Source organism: Oculina patagonica, chromosome 1 (genome assembly GCF_052425735.1).
Source record: "Oculina patagonica isolate OP01 chromosome 1, crgOcupat, whole genome shotgun sequence".
Lineage (NCBI taxonomy): Eukaryota > Metazoa > Cnidaria > Anthozoa > Scleractinia > Oculinidae > Oculina > Oculina patagonica.
This window is the reverse complement of record NC_135758.1, coordinates 36,063,738-36,084,067: the sequence shown is the minus strand read 5'-3', so window position 1 is coordinate 36,084,067 and position 20,330 is coordinate 36,063,738. Positions and strand designations below refer to the sequence as shown.

At 39.1% G+C, this 20,330-nt stretch overlaps 3 protein-coding genes across 3 annotated transcripts; 1 reads left to right on the top strand and 2 right to left on the bottom strand.

Moving 5' to 3' along the window:
- Nucleotides 1-502: 502 nt before the first annotated feature.
- Nucleotides 503-2,656, bottom strand: LOC144667095 (thioredoxin-like protein 4B). Its single transcript, XM_078528477.1, has 3 exons — nt 2,448-2,656; nt 1,342-1,493; nt 503-697 (listed from the first exon to the last, which is right to left on the bottom strand). The coding sequence occupies exons 1-3, from the start codon at nt 2,646-2,648 to the stop codon at nt 532-534; spliced, it is 519 nt and encodes a 172-aa protein (XP_078384603.1). The 5' UTR covers nt 2,649-2,656; the 3' UTR covers nt 503-531.
- A 56-nt stretch (nt 2,657-2,712) lies between these two features.
- On the top strand, nt 2,713-20,082 carry LOC144667306 (exonuclease mut-7 homolog). The gene is made up of 20 exons (XM_078528700.1): nt 2,713-2,893; nt 3,447-4,288; nt 5,109-5,162; nt 5,580-5,626; nt 6,048-6,143; nt 6,737-6,834; nt 7,069-7,142; nt 7,615-7,653; nt 8,200-8,351; nt 9,009-9,204; nt 9,605-9,672; nt 10,440-10,576; nt 11,253-11,362; nt 12,194-12,392; nt 13,264-13,393; nt 13,706-13,748; nt 15,130-15,288; nt 16,475-16,528; nt 17,208-17,339; nt 17,600-20,082. Exons 1-20 carry the CDS (start codon nt 2,767-2,769, stop codon nt 17,900-17,902), a joined length of 3,060 nt encoding a protein of 1,019 aa, XP_078384826.1. The 5' UTR covers nt 2,713-2,766; the 3' UTR covers nt 17,903-20,082.
- Nucleotides 13,931-15,091, bottom strand: LOC144642914 (uncharacterized). The gene is made up of 2 exons (XM_078502059.1): nt 15,047-15,091; nt 13,931-14,588 (listed from the first exon to the last, which is right to left on the bottom strand). The coding sequence occupies exons 1-2, from the start codon at nt 15,089-15,091 to the stop codon at nt 13,962-13,964; spliced, it is 672 nt and encodes a 223-aa protein (XP_078358185.1). The 3' UTR covers nt 13,931-13,961.
- Nucleotides 20,083-20,330: the final 248 nt, after the last annotated feature.

The following is a 20,330-nucleotide window of genomic DNA, read 5'->3' as shown; positions in this document are numbered from 1 at the left end:
AGGCATTGCCCTTACACAAGCCATGTAAGTGTTATGGTCCTTTTAAAATTTTTTTTTTTTTAAAAAAAAATAAAAAAAATTTAAAATTAAAAACAAGAAACCACAACTTGTGGAAAGCCCTAGTTATCCAACATCATAGGCATGCAATGTGTGCGGAGGTCTATAGCTATAAGCTTTTCTGTAGGCATTACCAACATCATGCCTGCCATGCTAGATGTAATAAATTATTATTTTTACCAGTATTCTCTGTCTGTAGGAGTTGACATGACTTTATGTTTATGTGATGTATAAAATATGGTAATTTAACAGTTCTGGCAGTAAGAAGTGTAAATTATAAGTCAGACTGCTTTCCACACTTGCAGTTCTTGGAATCCTATTCCTTGTCCTCGCAAGTCTTGTGACACAAAGTGAATTTTAAAGTGGAGAAGCCAGTCAACAAGAACAACTTTGTAACCACTGTTGACATGGATGGTGCAGTCGTCACTCATATAAACAACACAAGATGCCCCATCAGAGCGATTAAGACTGGCTTTACATGTCTTTGTATAAGAGGTTGTACTTAGGAACATTCTGTGGATCTATGGGGCTGGTCACAATCAGCTTTCCTCTTAATGCTCCTCTAAGGATCACTTCTACCAGGTCAATAAAATCCTGTTTGGTTTTGAAGCTGCCAATGAACTTGGTGTGGTCTGGTGTTCTGGTAAAGAAACAAACAGTTTCTTGAATATTTAGATCATAATTTATTTATTCATTCACTCACTTATTTTAATTTTTATTTATTTATTCATTTTTTTATGTATATATTTCACTGAAAAGCCCCGTGGGGACGTGAAATAAATGTATGTATGAAAGAAGTTGCATCTTTTAACCACAAAAACATTTTTTACAGGAAAAGGTTTAAATTCAGAATTTATTATAATTATGACAGTAAGTCAGTTATATGAGGGTCACTAGTATCATTCTCATGTGGAATGTTGGTAAAAACATTCCATTCGGAATGTCTTTGAATGGAATTTATGAGCTCGACTTCTGAGCTAGTGCTCAGAAGTCGGCAGTAAAATCTATCTGTCAAGCTGTTAAAATTTCACCTGTCGCCTGCTAGACCATAAATAACTTCTCTTCTACTTTTGAACTTATAAGGATCAAGATTTGTGGTGAATTTGTGAAGGAAATGCTTTTTTCTGACTTGAAATTCCCCACGCGTTCATGTAAACTTTATATAAATTTTTTGCTGGCGAGGGCCACTTAGCCTCGCTTCCATGCAACTTCTGGGTTTTTCCCCGAATCAGTGTTTTGAGAGAGAGCCAAATGCAAGAAAATGTTGACTTGTTTCTGCCTTACCCATAATCAACTTTCATATGCTGTCCATTGAAGAAAAACACAGTAGCTGGAATCAGAGTGATGTCAAAGTAACGTGTGTAGACCGGCACTGTCTCAACATCCACAATGTATATGTCAGCCATACGAGAAACATCATAAGACGTCTTGGCCAGCTATTTTGTCAAGGCAAAACAGTACATTATAAAATCATACATTTGCAAATGAAAGTAAAAAAAGCAGGTTTGTAATATTTTTGTAGTCTAAGTAGGAATAAATCCCATAAGTCAGGCGTCTCTAGTTCATTTTTAAACAGCTAAAAACAGACCTATCTACACTGGAATCCTGATTTTTTTAACCTTCAAAACTGACGATTGGTTCAAAAAATCGGTTAGTTGAGAAATTGGGGGTAAAATTTGTCCTAACGTTACTAATCGAACCAAATTAAATGTTTGATTAATCAAACTCTATCAAACTTAATTAAACCCCTCCGATTGAGTTTGGTAATCAAACATAATTGAACTCTCACAAAAAATTTTGAGCAATCAAACATTCAATTGGGCTCAACCGGGTCTGGTTGAGTTCGATTAGTTCGGAAATCGAATGCAATCGAACTCTCTCACACAAAATTTTGGGTTCGATTGTGTTCGATTATCTATTGAAACAAACCCAATTGTTCAATTGAGTTTGATTACGGAACAGTTCGATTAGTAACGACGGGAATTAGTGTCCGGTTGAGTAAACAGAAACTCCTTTTGGTTTATTGTGTTAAATCAGGTTTGAAAAATCAAGGGTTCAAGAAATGGGGATTCCACTGTACATATAGCTTAAAAGACACAATGTCTCTTGTGCCCAGAAGAGAAGAATTATGCTTAATGCATGGTGCAAGTCCATTTTCAATTTTCTCTCCCCCCCCCCCCCCCCCTCGCAACCCAGCCCCACCGTGGGAGCCATATGACATTTCTCTTCCCAGTTCGTCTCTCATCAGTCCTTGTCCTGAATAACAGAAGTGTTTTTCTTTATAATAAGCGCAAAGAAGACCATTAATGCTAACATGTGGGCTAGAATGTGAATGACCAAAACATGGTGACCAAACTCAAGGATACAGATGAGCTCGTTCATCTCCTTACAATATCATCCAACTGTTGACAAACTGTGTCAGTCTCTCTCCCGAACCTCAGCACAAGAACCTTGTCCTCACAAGTCTTGATTGCATTATCGACATCTTTCTTTGTACTCAATTTGTTCAGCACGAAACTCATGATTTCAACGACGCACAAGAAGACGTTATCTACTTCATGTAAGTATATCTGCATTGTCCTTACAGCCATAAGATTAGTACTGGATCGAGCAGCACGGAACGCCTGACGGAAAGCAACTTGTGTGCTACTACATGATACATTTTCTTTGTCTTATCTGCCATTTTTCCTGCAAAGAAACGGTGTAGTCATGATTGTTACCTTTCAGTTTGTTTTCTGCTTTCTCAAGGAAGTATTTCAGTCGCTGCTTTTGAAATACCACGAAGGTCATTCAGGCGATGATGAGTGCGTGGTGGAAGACTTGATCAATGAACAAGGTGAGCAGAGCATATTTTTTATTTAGGGCCTGTTTACATGATTCCAGAATGTCTTTCATTCCGGAACAAGCTCGTTTCGGAGTGAAGTTCTTTCTGCATTCTCATGACAATTTTGATCAGTTCAACTTTCGCGAGATCAAAAACAAAGATGGTGCATGTTTCGCGCAAACATGTTTTAAGTTATTGTCCCCATTTATGGCTATATCTGCAGTTTTAACGAGCAATTTGAACGTGGGGCTCCTTTTTGGGCTAAACAGGAAATAACATTACCCTTTTTTTCGCTTTTTTGAGTTTTGTGTTTACATGATACCGAAATAAGATGTCATTCCAGAACGAAAGTTTCATTTCAGAATGAAAACTAGAGTGAACGTATTCAGGAGTGACTTTTGCAAAAACGAAATTTCATCTCAGTATCATGTAAACAGATACAGAGAAATATATGGGGATAGAATGAACTCTAAACAGGCCCTTAAAGTCAATGCATTTTAACAATTTATTCAGATTCACTTTGGCACCTTATCTTCACTAACTTTTATTTTTACGTCTGATATAGGAAAGCATGCAGAGAGGAGTGAGGCTAAGGGTATCAATGGTGGCTTCACAATGCATGATTTGGTACAAAGTTCAACTTTGCAATCAGGCAATATTAAGAGCTGCGAAAACAGTATTCATTCATCCAACACACACGAGAAGCCTTTGTTCAGTGCTGCAGAGATGATTTTAGAAGAGGATTGGGATAATGATATTGTAAGTCATGCACCTGTTAACGGCACTAGTTTGCAAACTACAGATACAGAGCCTTCAAACAGTGAGACATATTTGTCAGAGAGGAACTTTTACCTTGGTGTAACTGGTAATAAAGATTTGTTCTGTGAAGAAACATCGTCGACATATTCGTCTGATTCAGATGCTTGGGTAGGAGGCTCTTCTTGGGACCAGCAATCAAGTTATACAAGGTCTCTTCACCTTGTGTCAGAAAGAGACTGGTTAGATGAACTTGAGTCACTTTATTTCTCAGACATGATCACAGAACTTAAGTTGCTACTTCCAAGGGCTTTTGAAGCCAGCAAGAATTGCTTTGATTTTGTTCTTTATGTAGTCAAATTTGCTGACTTTGACATTCAAGCTGGCAAAAAGTCACTTGCTTATCTAACTCTTGTCGAGTTTGAAGCTTGGCTGAAATCAAAGACTGAAGGGAGAACCATTCAAGAAATACAGCTGTTAGGCTATTGGCCTTCTGATAACCACAAGGACTTGGCTTTGGATATTGTTGTATCCTCCACATTTTTACTTTTTGAACCAATAAAAAGGACATTTCAACTTGATTCAGGAGAGAATGGTTTCTTGACTAAACACGTGAGATTTTTAATGCATTCAAAGAAGAAATATAAAGAGGTAAGTACACAATTGTCCCTGTCAACACGTAAATGTAATGAAGCTAAGAAATCATTATCTTAATAAAAATTCTTTAATTAATAAAAATTAATTAATTGGGTGGTTCCAGAAAATATCCATACCCTCTCTGTGGAGGGTCATTGGACATTCCAAGGGGAGGGGAGGTCTATAAGACCAAAATTGTAAGGTAAGAGATAAGAAGATAAGATAAGAAGATAAGAACTTTAATAGTAATCTCCCCATAGGGCTTTTCAGAAACTATTTACAATAAAAAAAAATAAATCTACTTAACACTAATATTTACAAATAAAATTGAAAACTAAATAAAATAATGATTAAAAGTTTTTTAAAAGAAGATGATCCCTAAGCTTTGATTTAAAAGAGTGCAGAGAGTTAGCGTTTTTGATTTTTATATCAAGGCTGTTCCATAGGTTTACGGCTCTGTATGTAAATGTTCTTTGGCCTGCTGCGGTCCTGAACAGTGGAATTTGCAAGCTCTGGTGTTGGCGGGTTTTTCCTTTATGAACATCAGACCTTTTACAAAACTTGTTGCTTCCTGGGAAATAAAAGTGCTTATAGATTTTCAACCAAACTTTGCTGGTTTGTTGTTTACCTCCAGGAAAGTTAAATTTTGAAACAAAAAAGGGGGGTCACCGTATTTGTTTACGAGCAGGAAGACCTTGTATACACCACATATTTCCTTAATAATTCCATGCGAGTACTGGAAAAGTACTCGTTTTCGTTGATTATGTATTATTTGCTATAAAATTGATCTTGAAACATTTTCTAAATAATTATTGTTTCCTCTGCTATCACACAGGCTGCTACTATTGCATACAAGTTAAAACTTCAAACACATTTTGAAGTAACTGAGGTAATATTTTTGGTTCCTTACTAACAAGCTTATACACTGTGGTCTCCATTTATATAATGTAGGCAGCATAAGTATATCAGTGATGGGGACTAACGTTCTGACAGTAAAATGCCCTCTAGTTTCCTTTTCACTCTCCTTTGGATTGTAGAACATCATTGCTTCTTTATTGTCTTTCTTGACATGTATTCTAATCCTGGTCATCAGACAATCAATCTTGACCTGAGGAGTTGTACTTCACGTCCAGATAGGCTTTCCATCATGTTATAGCTGTTCATTTTTATGTACATTGTAATTTACTCAGACAGCTATCCTAGCCTCAAACTTAACCCCAGCTTGTTTAAATTAAATGTAGGTGTGACCAATGATTTAGCCTATAGCTTGTAGATTACATGCTACTATTTTTGCATTGTTGTCCAGATTTTGTTGCCATTGATTATTGTGGACAAGCTGCAATTGGCAGAGAGGTATGTCTGGTACTACTGGTAGTGTTGGGTTACCAAGACCCTCACAGAATCTAACCAAATTGAACAGACTGGATCAAGTGGTTTTGTGTCACCAGTCAGTGCATGTGCCATACAAATTTATGAGAAACACTTAACTTACACGTAAATAAAACAGTGTTATTCAGCTGTTGAACAACCTAGGAATGGTGTATAAATCAAAGGGACTAGCTGTGGTTCTGTGTTGTACAGATAAAAGCATTTACTGTTAGTAACATTTCTGCATTACAAGTGCAGGAATTTCTATTGACAGACCCCAGTTAAGTTGAACATACTTGAAAGCAGTCTGACTTGAGTTATTAAAAAAATTGAGTTATTAAAACATTTTGTTGTCATAGAACTCTCTCACTGTGACTTTTTTAAATTGTTTTCTGTTTTGATTTAGCTATGTGGCAGGCTGTCCTTCATCTTTGCAATTGTTTATGAAGATGATTGATGATTTTTGTGCCATGACAGATGAAGAACTGGAGCTAGTTGTTGAGTAAGTGATAAAACTATTGAAAATGCTTACAGTCCAAACAGCAAGGCCCCCCCCTAAAAAAGAAAAAAAAAAAAAAAAAATTTTCAAAACCTTGGAAGGGGATTCCACAATTAATTTATTTTTTGCCTCATGCCATACCATGGCCTAAGGCAGAGGGGTGCGATGGGTGCATGCCCCCCCCCCCCCCCCTCCCTCCACAAGCCACAAAGGTCTGTGTTATCGTCGGGTGAGGGTTAAAATGACTCTCAGAATGCAGGAAAATGTGGTCATCAACAACTTCTTTTTTTCGCTTTTTCCTGGGAGAGACTACTCCCAGGCCCTCCTAGATGCTCACGTCTCTAGTGCTCACGCCTACCCATACAAAATCCTTCCTACGGCCCTGCACACCATAATGTTTTGTCCTTATGCCTTACTTGCTGTTTTTTTTATAGTAACTGGGGATAACTTGCACTGTCATGCTCTATTGCATTGTTAGTCTATCAACTGCAGGAACCAAACCAAGCCCCCTGACCCACTGGTCATAATTTGTTTCATTCAGTCTTTTGTATAATTATGTAATTTAGTTCACAGTTATAATATTGCATCTTTATCAGGAAAACTATATCACCAACACCAAAGGATCACAGACTGAAGAACAAGATCCTTGTCAAGTTAGGAGAGAGGCTGGTGAAGATGTTTCACTTGAAAGCAGGTCCATGGTCTTTCTTGTGACATTATCACCATTAGCATGAGTTAGCCATATAAATATATATTGCATGGTACTGTAGAAAAGGGTTTTCGATTTTTGCCACAATTTTTACTGCAACTTGAATTCTGCAGTGTCTTCATGTAACTACACCCCTATATTCTTATATGATCATAACAATGACCTTAAGACATTTAATTGATTCAATTGATGATAAATTCTTTTTCTCTTTTATTCCAGACAATTTCCCCAATATATACAAGGAAAAGAACTTGAATGGATTGAGATATCTCTTGCAGAAGAAATATTCAGAGGTATTAATTAAATTTTACTTACAGATGCTCCAGAGTAGAGATGTTGCAGATGTTCTTAAATGTTTTTTTATATAATAATTTTTTTTATCAATACCGTAAAATTCCGGTTATAAGCCCCCCCGCTTATAAGCCCCCCCGGTTATAGGCCCATCAACCTGGAAACAAAAAAATACATCCGGTTATAAGCCCCCCCGGATATAAGCCCCCCTCTACCGGATGACAGTACTGAACAGGGCTAAATGTTGCTTTTTTGTGCGTTTTTAACTTAAAAACGTATTTCGATCAACACTCCCGAGGCTCGTTTCAAAACGTTTTTTCCTTCCGCTTATAAGCCCTCCCGAATATAAGCCCCTCCGCTTATAAGCCCACCCAAAAACCCTTACGAAGTTCTATAAGCCCAGGGCTTATAACCGAAATTCTATGGTATATTAATATTGCTTACAGTGTAAGTGTAATGTGTATTTCTTTTCAGAAGCAACCACTTAATCAGAAATGGGACAATCTCATTGAGGTATTAAAAACTTGTAATTTGTTTAATATATCTCACTACTGAGAAATGTGTGGTTCCAGAAAATGTCCATACTCTCCACAGAAGGGTATGGATAATTTTATGGAACAACACAGCCAGGTTCTCAGGTTTCTACAATTTGAATTTTGTAAATAAGGTTCTTTTTTCCATGTTGTTGGTTTCAAAGGGATATTAAATTTAAAATTCAAAAAGGTTACATTAGCCTCCACCCTGCTGCATGTGTTATGTACACTATGGCACTCCAACTCTTGATAAAACATGCTGGCAGGTAATGAATGCTAACCCTTGGAACAGAACTAAAAAGTATATGAATGTATTTGTCAGTGGCGGATCTAGGGGGATGGGCCCAGGGGTGTGGGCCCTCACCTTATTTTTAGGGCAAATAGAGGCCAGTAGGGCTGAAAAAAGTTATTTTCGAGAGCGCGCCCTCCCTTTTATTCCAAGGTCTGGATGATCGGGGGGCCCCACTTATGTGACAGTCTGGATCCGTCACTGTTTGTCATGTCATTCTTCTGTATTTGCCAACAGACTGCTCTTGGGGATAACAAATGGCTACAACACAAACTGACAGAGAGCTTGGTTGAGTTTGACGATATTGAAGAAGCTGCCAGGTGGACCATGTTTTACTGCCTTCCTCTGGAATCAGTTCATCCATTAGTGAAACAGCTGATTGACTCCTGGTAAGCTGAAAAAGAAACTCAGCCCGCTGAGAAAACACCCCCCTCTCTTTTTTCTGAGGTTAGATCTAAAAAATTCCACACTGTTGATGTAACTCTACAGAGATTCCTGTTCTGTCGCTGATTGGCTGTTGCTTGGTTTTGAAATTTTGGCCTGCAAGAACAATCAGTAAACGATGCCACAGGAATCTCTGCAAAGCTACATTGAAAGGTGAACTAATTGGGTGAAGAAAAATATATGTTTGGATTGTTTTAGAAAAACAACGACCTCCTATTAGCCTGCGAATACAGCCGCCTCTCATTCGCTCCCGCTACTACGTTCGCAGCAGGAGCGAATGAGAGGCGGCTGTATTCACAGGCTAAATTAAGATACAGTCGAACCTCTTTAATAATGGACAGGGAAGAGTGTCCATATTACAAAGGTAGAGATTATATGAATTTTTATTTCTTTTGGAGCAGGTTAACCGTCTGTAATAAGGAGCTGTCCGTTTTAATATAAAGGACCCCGTAACGAGAGGTTCGAATATACCATTTAAGTTGATTAACCCAGAGGTTTTCACTCAGCGCTTCGTTGTTCTTGGCTTTGGAAGGAAGAAGACTCGGCAAGTACTTTTACAAGTATTTGTTTCCTGACTGTGTGCTTCTGTTTATTTTTTAAAGGCAAGCTACAAATGAAGATTCCGAAGACTGGGAGGCTGAAATGGAAGGGAAGTCAGAACCCAGAATGTTCAACGATGAATCTTTTGCAATAAGTTCAACATTTACCAAATTCTATCGGCTGCCGTTGCCTCTTGACAGGATATTCTTGGTAGACAACGCCCAATCTTTAAGGAAATGCATGAGAGTGTTGTGTGTGGTAAGTTGCGTGTAGTTTTCTTCAAGGAATATAAGACTGGAGTTGATTTTCAGGTGCAGAAGAACTTAATCAGTCAAAATAAAACATTCTAAATTTCTTACAAATACGCAACGAAGATTACACAATGGCAAAAAGGCATCCCATATTTAGTGTAAACTGCAATGTAAAAGAAAGGTGGGAAGGTCTACCTGCTAAGACCTGAAGAAGATCAACTGAGCCTGGAAGAGTTGAAGAAAGCAAACATCACCTGGAACGCAGTAGAGAAGGCGGCAGCAAATATCAGTTGAATCCTGCTCGTGAATGAAGCCAAATAAAACTGACTCAGCGAGTTTGTATTGAGTCCTAATCATACAAAATATATATGTACAACATTGACTAACAGGCCCCTTTTCTTCTTCAGCCCGGCAATGTTGTAGGGTTTGACACTGAGTGGAGACCGACGATGTGTCGCGCTGGAACGGATGAAAGGTCAGTTAGCATATGCCCTAGCCAGGGTAGTTGCTGTTGTTGCAGTCGATTAAGAATTACCGCTAGAATACACATCTAATGACTAAATTTATTATTAATCAAAAAACCAAGTACCTGAATGAGCAACTCTTTTTTAGCCAGTGAAATTGCTTCGTAATTATAAACCAATCATACCTCAAAGCGAAATAAAAGTCACGGAAAAGTCACGTAAAAGTGCATCAATTTCAAACAAAAGAACCCATGCAATCAGGTCATCGGAAGGCGCTCTTTGTAGAATTTATGAACTTCTGGAAAAAATAAAAATATATTTCTTCATATGAAAAAAAATATGTTAAGCTCTGTAACTTTCAAAAGAAGCCAGCGGGTTTTTTCGCTTGTTGCGTTTAAAAAACGGGACATTTTCTTTTTCTTTTTTTTTAATTTGGGAAAACGGAATTCTCACTCTGTTGGTATCTCTTTAAAATACCACGTTTCCCTTGATGGAAAAAGAGTCTTACAAATGTGCAAGGCGTGCGAGGCAAGGCATCAAGGCGGCATGCTTGGCGAGGCATGCGAGGCAGAAATCCCTACTCCATTATCAAATAAAAAGGCTAGCCGCAAGCTACCTAAACTAATAGTAAGCTAACCAGATTCCTCTTTAGGCTAACCGGAATGGATCGCATGCCTCGCTACCTCGCAATTTGTGGCGACCCATAACGGGGAAAACACTGGCTTTTTTCTACAGGCTAATACATTGCTTGATATTTCTGTTTGCTGTTGCTATTTAGACTGGCGATCATTCAACTTTCCACATGGAGTGAAGTGTTTATCTTGGACATGATAGCACTGACAGACAACGTAAAAGACTCCGATATGCAACAATTTGCTGAAAATTTCTTTGCTAATCCCCACGTTCTTAAACTTGGTAAGTAATGTACTTTTTGTCAGTATTTCTTTTCTGTAGACACTGATGGGATTTAATCTTAAATCCACGGTGGAAAAATGACTTTTAAGATCAAATTCGAAAAGTGTGGCTTACGAGGGCTTAGTGACATGAAAGTACCGTATTTTCTCAATTCCCCCCGGCGTTTATTTCAACTTGGCGCCGTGGTCCGGCGTTATTTGATGGTGCAGTTTATTGGAGCATTTTTTTTTTAATCATTATTTGTGATATGACGTAATTGCCATCACCTAAACAATACACCTCAAAAATGCCTGGAGGCTTACTTACAACTCTGCTCGGAGACCCGGCGTTTATTCGGGGCCCGGCATTTAACGAGAAATACAGTATTCAGTTTCTGATTGATAGTGAGCCTGATGCAGTTGCCATCTTGTTTGCATTGCTTTAAACTGATCGGCGTACAGTGCGACCCGCAAAACCATTAAGTTAAACAAATTTTTTTGTAAGTTTTGTTTGTTGCTTCATACCCGAGGGAAAAGAGTCAGCGATTTACAGAAACTAAATTAAAGGTTTTTAAGCGAATTCTTGACTTCAAATGGGAACTTTTCTCGGTGACATAGGTGTAAGAAGTAGAATGATACTATTTGCAATTGCTTTGTCAAGGATGCGCACAATTTAAGAACATTTCTATCTGTCACAGGTTACGGTGTTGATTCTGACTTTCGAAACCTGGTTTCTTCCTGCCCTTTGTACGAGCACTCTGTGAAGCATTTGGCTCGGTTTGTAGACTTGTGTCCACTTAGTAAGCAGGTAAGACAGTGTCTAACATGTCATTCGCAACATTAATAATTTCATTTTCATAGGATTTGTCTAGCTGAACTCACGGTCATATTTTCTTAGAAAACCCGTGCGGACTATTCTCGGAGATGGCATTCAAGCTACGTGCACTCAAAAGTACATTTTAAATTGAATACACTTTGTTTCTTGTATACCTTGTTTTGTTCTCATATTTACTATGAGACAGAAAAGTGAAGTCCTTATATTGTCTGTTCAACCATCCAACAGTGTTGTCTGAATGCCTGTTTTCTGTCGCCAAACCAAAATACGCTGTAAACACAACTGGCCAATCACAACACATCCAAATAACAAAACAAACCAATCAGAACTCTAATAAAAAACATGCAACAGGTGTCAAGCGCGGGAAACCGTACGAAAGTAACGGTATTGCTTTTGGTATTGCTTTTGATTGATTTAGAAGATAGGATTTTTGCCCCTCTGATTGGTTACAGTAGAGCATGTTGCACGTGATTAACAAAATGTCCCTCCAAATTTTGTTCCCTGAAATTCCGGTCAGGCCGTCTCGTTCGCTCATGGAGCCTGCCATCATGAACAATTTGATGAGCTAAATCTTGGAAGAGGACAGAACTGGCGACTTCGCGATCGAACGTGACTGCCCGAGGATTTCAATGGAAGAGTAGAGGGACTATTCACATTCGAGCACAAGGGTTTTAAAAACAAGCAATGGGAATACAAAACCAAAGCCCACACCACTAACTGAATTCATTTTGACCGAGAAGCGAAGGTCGCTGCAGCCGCTGTTACTCTAAACTTACCCTAACTTGACACATCTGACTACAACAGATCCTCAACATACCAAGTGTGCGACAGAAGGTTGGTGCCCGCATGCGCAGTTTGTCTGCTAGAGAGCGTGCTTGTATTGAGGAGGAGCGTGGCTTGAGTGAGCTTGTGTTCCTCTGTCTTGGACTGCCATTGGATAAAACCTATCAGATATCAGACTGGGAACGGCGTCCATTAAGTGATGAGCAACTGATATATGCAGGTACGTTTAGATGTGCCTAGCCAAGGGGGGGGGGGGGCGGGCGGGGGGAGGGGGAAGAGAGGTCTCGTATCGCCTGTCCAAATTTTAAGAGGAAGTGCCAGTAAAAATCAAAGACAAGGGGGCTACGGTCAAAAAACTTCAGTTTGCTCATAGTTTGTCAGTAAATAGGGCTAAGTAAGTAACTGAAGATCTGACAGTATGGGTGTTGACTGTTGATTTTTTGCAGCCTTATACACTGCATCAAATACTATGCATTGTTAAAAACTAGCTATGGTATATTGCAATTCCTGAGTTTTGATTGGTTTACAGGCCATGGTATATGAGCTCATATACCATGGATCACAAATATGATAGGTGTACGCGTCAAACAGGCTGGGGAGCTCAAATATTGCAATTCTGTGGGTGTTTGTAATAAAACAATTATTCTACTCGCACTTGTTGCATAGAGCAGTTTTCAATTGAGTGTCGTAAAACCAAAACCAAAGTAATTACTCTGGCCAATCACAAAGGACACAGACAATCCAGTGAACCAATCAAAACTCCAAGCAAATACATGTAGCTGACGCGAAGCGCGGGAAAACGTGCGTGAGCGAGTCACAATTGGTTTTGGTTTTAATTCTCATTGGTCGAGAAAGTGGCGCGAGATTTTTAAACCAATCACTGATCGTAGTAATGCAAAACCAAAGCAAACGCAAATTACTTTCGACACTCAAGTGAAAACCGCTCTATTAGATAGTTATAGCCAACTTGGCGCTACGTGTTTCGTTGGCTATCTACCATCTTATGTCCAACGCGCGCTCATGGAATAATTGTTAATTAGATAATCAAAACTGTTTCTTGTAAATGTACTCCATGTTTTCTTTCTTTTTAGCTTTGGATGCGTACTGCTTGCTCGAAGTGTATGATGTACTCAAACAGTGGGTCGTGGAGTCGAGGCTACGAGTCAATATGGAGCCCGCGCTCGTGCTCAGTTGGCTACAACCAAAGAAGGAAAAACAGAGGTATGACGTTACCATGGTTACTTCCTAACGTAGAAAATCACGAGACAGACAGTGGAATGGTTTTCTCCTGCATACATCGATTGAAAATATTCGTCGCATTTCTTTCTACTTCTGCAAGAGTCAGATTTTTTGTTTGTAAAAAACCACCAGAAAGTGGTCTGCTATACAGCTTTAGACATACATTTGTGAAGAAACGAGATTGCACGGGTTGCCTCGCCTCCCAGTATCATTGGACCGGTCCGGTTTATAGCTGAGCTGAAAGATATTACTTTGTAACAAGTAACTCATGTCAGTTTGTGTATTTTGTTACAGACGCAGTAGACATGGGAAACCGAAGCCTGGAACCCGTTCTAATGTAAGTACGGCGGGTAGGTAATACAAACACAGAACTGATACGTTGTTGAAAACGTATTTAAAAAGCTCCGTCCACCCGACCGTCGTAAACCATCTATATACAACTTATATATATATATATATGTAATAAAATCAATAAAAATTTTGTTAAAATTAGCTGAATAAATCTTAAAAATTAAAAATTTGCATTAAAAGTAATAAAAAGTAAAAATCGCTAAGAGTAATAAGTTTTAAAAAGAAACGTTTTGAGTTTTGATTTAAAAGAACTTAAATTGTCACACGAGCGGATAAAAACAGGCAAACTGTTCCAAAGTTCAGGCGAGGAAACAGAAAAAGCTGGAGACCCATACGACTTGAGGTGGAATTTGACAGGGTTGAGACGTGAAGAGTGTGATGATCGGAGGGTTCTTGAAGGTTGGTAGTACGTTAGCAAATCTTGAATGTAGATAGGAGATTGTTGATGGAGAGCTTTGAAGGTGAGTAGCAGAATCTTGAATTTAATGCGTTCAGAAACAGGAAGCCAGTGTAGTTCTTTCAGTATTGGAGTGATGTGGTCGTATTTCCGGGAACAAGTGATAAGTCGAGCAGCGGCGTTCTGAACAGACTGGAGCTTTTTTAAAGCGTACTTCGGCACATTATACAAGAGAGAGTTGCAGTGGTCGAGTTTGGACGATACAAAAGCATGGACCAAGATCTCGGTTGTTTTCGTGGATAAGTATTTCCTTATACGGGAGATGTTGTGAAGATGATAAGAGGCAGATTTACAAATAGAACTGATATGTGGAAGCATAGTCATGGTTCTGTCAAATATCACACCGATGTTTCTGGCAAATTGAGATGGCTGAACAAATTAAACATTTGTAAAGCGCCTAGAGCAGGCCTGGATAGGCGCTATAAAAATATATTTATTATTTTTATTATTATTACAGTGACTGCGGATTCCATTATGCATTTTGCGGCTGCGGTGGACTAGGGTTGTCCCAAAGATGTTCATCTTTCGACAAGTTTTTGCAATTTCTAGACCGAAATCTTACCTTCAAAGGGAAATTAGCATATATTTGGAGAATTTCCTTATTTAAAAGCAACGTTTTGGCTTTTTGGAGCAACTTTCGAGCAACGTTTTAAAAAAAAATTCGAGCAACTTTTTTGGGAAATTTCGAGCATCTTTGCGACAGCCCTACGGTGGATTGGGCTTAGTAGTTAGCTCGTCGTTTTCGTTCTTTCTTTTTCTGCGCTTGCGAAGGTAAGAATCAGTTAAAAACATCTGTACGGTAGAAAGCGTTTTCAAAAATATTATACGTTTAGTTCATGGGCTCCTGAGCACCTTTTTAGTGACGTATGCATGCTTAGTCACTAATTCTAAACTTTCCTTCCCTACATAGGATATACTTCCTCCAGCGAAGAAAAGGGAACCCATTCCTCCACAATCACTGAGAGTCGTTGTCGATACAATGTTCCAGGGCCTGGGTCAGCATTTGAGATGCTGCGGAGTGGACGTGGTTATTTTGGATAACAACGGCGACCACACCAGAGCAGTGGAGGTAAAACATTAACTTAAGTGATCAGTATGTTACTTCTCGTCAACGTACCAGTACACTTGTCTGCATTAAGGTTGGGAGAATATAAAAAAAGATCAACGAGGAAGTAATTGTCTTTTATACTTGAAGAGTTCTGTTGCCAATTTGTTCTGGAGTTCTTAATCCATTCTTTTAGAAATTTGGTCACAGCACCACTATAAAAGGCAAAAATGTAACGTCTGCGTTTGAGCCAAGGGGCCCATTACCGCCAGAGCTTATCACTGTAGCCTTAAGCGACTAGGAGTATTTCTACTCTGGATGGGATGCTAGTCCATTGCAGGGTTACCCTCAGCAGTAAATTTGCCGGTACCCATTTATACACCAAGGTGGACAGGCACTTTGAAAGTAAAGCGGTGTCTTGCCAACGAACACAATGCAGTGACCCCGGCCAGGGCACGAACCTGAGCTGCTTGATCCGGAGGCCAGCGCACTAACCACCATTACCGTACCCAAATTCGCAAGTAGCCAATCATATATGCCACCATATCACGGTCACTTTGAATTAAATTATCGTACCCAAATTCGCAAGTAGCCAATCAGAAGCGCGATCTACTGTCCTGATATCCTACGATATCAAGTCACTGACCTGATATGCCACCATATCACGGTCACTTTGAATTAAAGTAGTGTTTCCGTACGATGAATTGAAAAGAGGTTTTACCAATAAAACAGAAACGAGTATTTTTAATTAGCTGGTGCTTACCGCTCGTAAAATGAGAAAAACTTTCCCGCCAAAACTAAACTTGAGCGCGCTCTCCAATTGCGCGATGTTTACCGACGAGTACTGAAACATTCACACTGAAACAATGGAGTCGGAGTTTCCAAATTTTTCGCTAAATTTGGATTTTGAAAATTTAGGGAATGAAACTCCAAACAAACGAGTAAGAAAATGTGAGAAGAGGACTTGATAAAAGTGTTGAAGACTAAAAAAGTATCAATAGAAGCAGGTCAACACATTTCGCACTACGTGTCTGGCAAGCATGGCTTCAACAGAGCAAATAATATCACCGGATTTTTGGCTAAATATCAGGCTCGTTTGGACCAAACTCGCCTGATATGCCGCCGAAGCATACCAAAAAAGTACGATTAGGTATAAACACAGCGCCACTTTTCTCGCCAGTTATCTTTAATATTGTTGTCTCGTCACCAGATCGCCAGAACCGAGAACAGAATCATCGTGACGACTGGTTTACCATACGAACAGGTAAAAGATACTAAGGTCACCTCAGAACTTAGGTCTCTATATCCATGTTGACGTGAGCGCAAAAGAGAAACGCAAAAAGAGAATTCAACCTTTGGCCACGATTGTGACAATAAAAACTTTTTTCCATGTGGTCTTTTTAACTCGCAATAACTAGCGTGCATTCCGAGTCTTTTAAATTGTATTGTATTTCTTTATTTTATTTTATTTTATTTTTTTTTTGGGGGGGGGGGGGGTTAAATTGTATTGTATTATTTTGTATTTATTTTTTTTTTTTGGGGGGGGGGGGGGTGAACGTCATTCGAATTTCGGAATTTTTTTTTTCGCCAGTCATCTCTCTCGCGAAAATCAACGTTAACCTTAAAACGCTATATCACAGGATATTGAGCTACAGTTACTTCCTATGCACTTAATTTTCTTCAAATAAAAAGCACCAGTTCATAGGTTATAGCAAAACAAAAAGAATCAAGGATGATCGATATATGGAGAAGGATCCAGGCAGATTATATAATGATGAACTTGAGGAATTAGGCCAAATTTTTTCTCAAGATGTTCTGTCTAGATCTGTGACGGGCCCCTTTCTGTGTAACACTCGTAGCCAAATGCTTAGAAACTTTTCCTAAAAAAAAGCAATATTACTTTCTAGCAGAACTATTTCCATGTTTGTTTGTTTGTGTTTTAGTTGCGTTCCCAGGTGCCTGAAGGAATGTGTGTCTGCGTTCCATGTGGAAAGATGGTGAGACAGCAAGTGTCAGCTTTGATGAAATACTTCAACGTGCAAGTCAAAAAACAAGATATCTTCAGTCGCTGTCAGGTAATAACTGCATTGTCGCTTTTTTAGTTAAACTGAACGACTCTTTAAAAAGCGACTTTGAATAGTTTTATCTTTAGATTTGTTGGATATGCGGAGATATTTTCAGGATGTGTATGTGCATTTTAAAGATTTGTATTTTTAGCATTTTCGGGTAATAAAGGAAAATGATTTTCCTTTATTTCACGGCGTGTATAGTAATTATTTGCGGGGACCAACTTACCTAGGGCTATTAAATTTAAAAAATTTTCAATTTGTTTTAGGTGTGCAATGGAAATGACTTCGTACATGTTCATCAGGATTACATGAGAATGGTTATGGGCATCTTTCACAGTCGTTTCCAGGCTCCTTTACCTGGCTACGAGCCAAAGAACTGCCCTGTAAACCTTGCGAACCTCACCTTACCTGGCGGAGTGCCTCTGAAGCTTGGACCTTTACCTGAAGAATTGGTGAACAGTGTGGATGTGTTCTTTTGTTGTTCCAATTGCGGTAAAGTGTTCTGGGAAGGCGGACATCACAAAAGAATTGCGACACAGTTTTCTTATCTCCTGGACAGTTCAAAGTAACAAGAAACGTTCTACCTTTCCCTATGCTAGCAAGTAAACATTCCCACGTGAATATCACGTGTTATAAAACGAAGGTCATATATTGGCAGGTGAACTTCGCTGGAGCGATACTCGTATGACTGCGCAATCTTTTCGTTTCTTGCGAGTGTAGATTAACGTTCTTGTTTGTTCGTTTGTGTGCTGGTTTAGTAAGTTATAGCCTGTGTACAGACGTCCCGCTTCCCTCAAAAAAATCGGGCGGTACGGCAGAGGGTCGGCAGTACACAGGCTAGGTAAGTTACTTTCATGTTTAAATAAAGAAAATCTGCTTCAGTTTTGTTAGGCCGGGCTATTAGCACAGTTTCACCGTTTCTTATGATGTTAATACAGCATGGTACGGAAGATCTTTCGAAACTTTTCAGTTGTAAGACGAAAAATGTCTTTACTACAAGTCTACAAGTAGAGTTAACATCTCGCTGTACGCAACATATTTTTTACAACACAGGAAGCGTTTCTTTAGACAAAGAAACCAAAAAATTACCTTCACGACTAACAGCCATCTTAGCCAATAAGACTAAACTCCTTTAACCCTATTCAGACCCGGGGCGGTGGGGCTTTCGAGGCCCGCGCTGACTTTGAACTCTTATAACTTTTTAAAGATTCAACCAAACGCTGCCAAACTTTCCGAGTTTTCCTAAAATTTATCTGGCAATAATTTGGTAGGGTTGGATGATGTGTCAGGAACTTGACATCACCATGGCAACGACATTTTGACAGGCATGTTTTCCCAAATTTGTAATTTTGCGTGTTTATTATCACTCAAGATTTGAAATACGTTTTGGCGTTCTGAAATGAAGTTTGTACAGCTTTACCACAGGTACCCCAAGCTCTATGGGAGATATATAGACCGTGTGACCTTTGTTCAGCGTTGTGTGAGTGTTGTAATTTGAGCCTCAGGGCGGCCGTTGCATAACAGCGAAATTATAAGGATTTGTATGGGAAATAAGGATTCTTGTTTTAATTTGAAAATATAACTCACTGGATCGCGCTAAATCGCTCCAAAAACCACATAGGAGAAAGAAAAACAGACAGAGAGCTTAAGGTAGGTTTTTTTATTAAAAACTAGTTCGCATCTTCAAATTAAAACAAGAATCCTTATTTCCCATACAAATCCTTATAATTTCACTGTTAGGCAACGGCCCCCGTGACGCTCAAATTTATACAACACTCACACGACGCTGAACAAAGGTCACACGGTCTATATATCTCCCATAGAGCTTGGGGTACCTGTGGCTTTACTGGTAAGGGGAAAGGTACTCAAACCCCTGGGAGGGGTAGGGCTGTTTGGAGGAATGAAAGGGCAGCAGACACTAGAAAATTGCAAAAATTGACCTTTGCATCGTCATGTTTTTGGCTTAATTTTCGCCGCGAAAAGAGAACGGCGCATGACGTGGCACATCTAAGTTCAACCATCAATATTCACGATATCAAGGAACTCGTCAGGGCTGTAACTAGCAAAAAAAAAAAAAAAAAAAAAATGCTTTGGTGTAATGTATATGAAATGATTCATATATGAACTGCGGATGTATATGAAAGTGATAAATGATCGTCGCAGTGAATTTCCAATTTAAGCAATTGGAATAAAGAAGCCTGAGAAAAATTCAGGGCTTCAACGGGATTCGAACCCGTGACCTCCGCGATACCGGTGCGATGCTCTACCAACTGAGCTGTTGAAGCCACACATTGGGAGCGAGGTCAATTGTGAGTTCATATATATGAATCATTTCATATACATTACATCATTTCACTCCTCTCACGGGAAAATATGAACTCACAATTGACCTCGCTCCCAATGTGTGGCTTCCATAGCTCAGTTGGTAGAGCATCGCACCGGTATCGCGGAGGTCACGGGTTCGAATCCCGTTGAAGCCCTGAATTTTTTTCAGGCTTCTTTATTCCAATTGCTTAAATTGGAAATTCACTGCGACGATCATTTATCACTCTCAAAATATGTTTTGTTGGGAAAATAATCCCAAGATGAACAGAATTGATTTCTTTCAAAAAATACCTTATGAAAAAATGTTGAAGAAAGAGTTTCAGAGCTTCTGCATTTCAAAATTTTCTGGAGGGCATGCCCAAAGAACTATGGCAAAAGTCTGGTAACGGCCCTGCTCGTTTTCTTTAAACTACCAGGCAGATTTTTCAGCTATCTTTACACTTGCCCATTGGGGCAGCTTACAGCAAGGTGCCCAAAAGTGTGACCACTTTTAATTTATTCACATTCTTTCGTGCAGATTTAATCCAATCAGAAGTCAACTGCAAGCTATCCACGGCTTTTGATTGGATTAAATCTGCACGAAAGAATGTGGATAAATTAAAAGTGGTCACACTTTTGGGCACCTTGCTGTAACAGATGTTTCCCTCAATTATCAGTTAAACATTTCAGTCA

Coding starts and splice junctions, on each gene's coding strand:
- LOC144667095 (XM_078528477.1), bottom strand. CDS start 2,648: ATGGCTGTAAGGACAATGCAGATATACTTACATGAAGTAGATAACGTC. Junction 1,494..2,447: donor GTCAACAGTTGGATGATATT/GTAAGGAGATGA, acceptor TTGACAAAATAG/CTGGCCAAGACGTCTTATGA. Junction 698..1,341: donor CATATGAAAGTTGATTATGG/GTAAGGCAGAAA, acceptor TTTCTTTACCAG/AACACCAGACCACACCAAGT.
- LOC144667306 (XM_078528700.1), top strand. CDS start 2,767: ATGATTGTTACCTTTCAGTTTGTTTTCTGCTTTCTCAAGGAAGTATTT. Junction 5,627..6,047: donor AAGCTGCAATTGGCAGAGAG/GTATGTCTGGTA, acceptor GTTTTGATTTAG/CTATGTGGCAGGCTGTCCTT. Junction 15,289..16,474: donor ACCACACCAGAGCAGTGGAG/GTAAAACATTAA, acceptor TCTCGTCACCAG/ATCGCCAGAACCGAGAACAG.
- LOC144642914 (XM_078502059.1), bottom strand. CDS start 15,091: ATGCATACGTCACTAAAAAGGTGCTCAGGAGCCCATGAACTAAAC. Junction 14,589..15,046: donor CAGGAGCCCATGAACTAAAC/GTATAATATTTT, acceptor TAATTTGTTCAG/CCATCTCAATTTGCCAGAAA.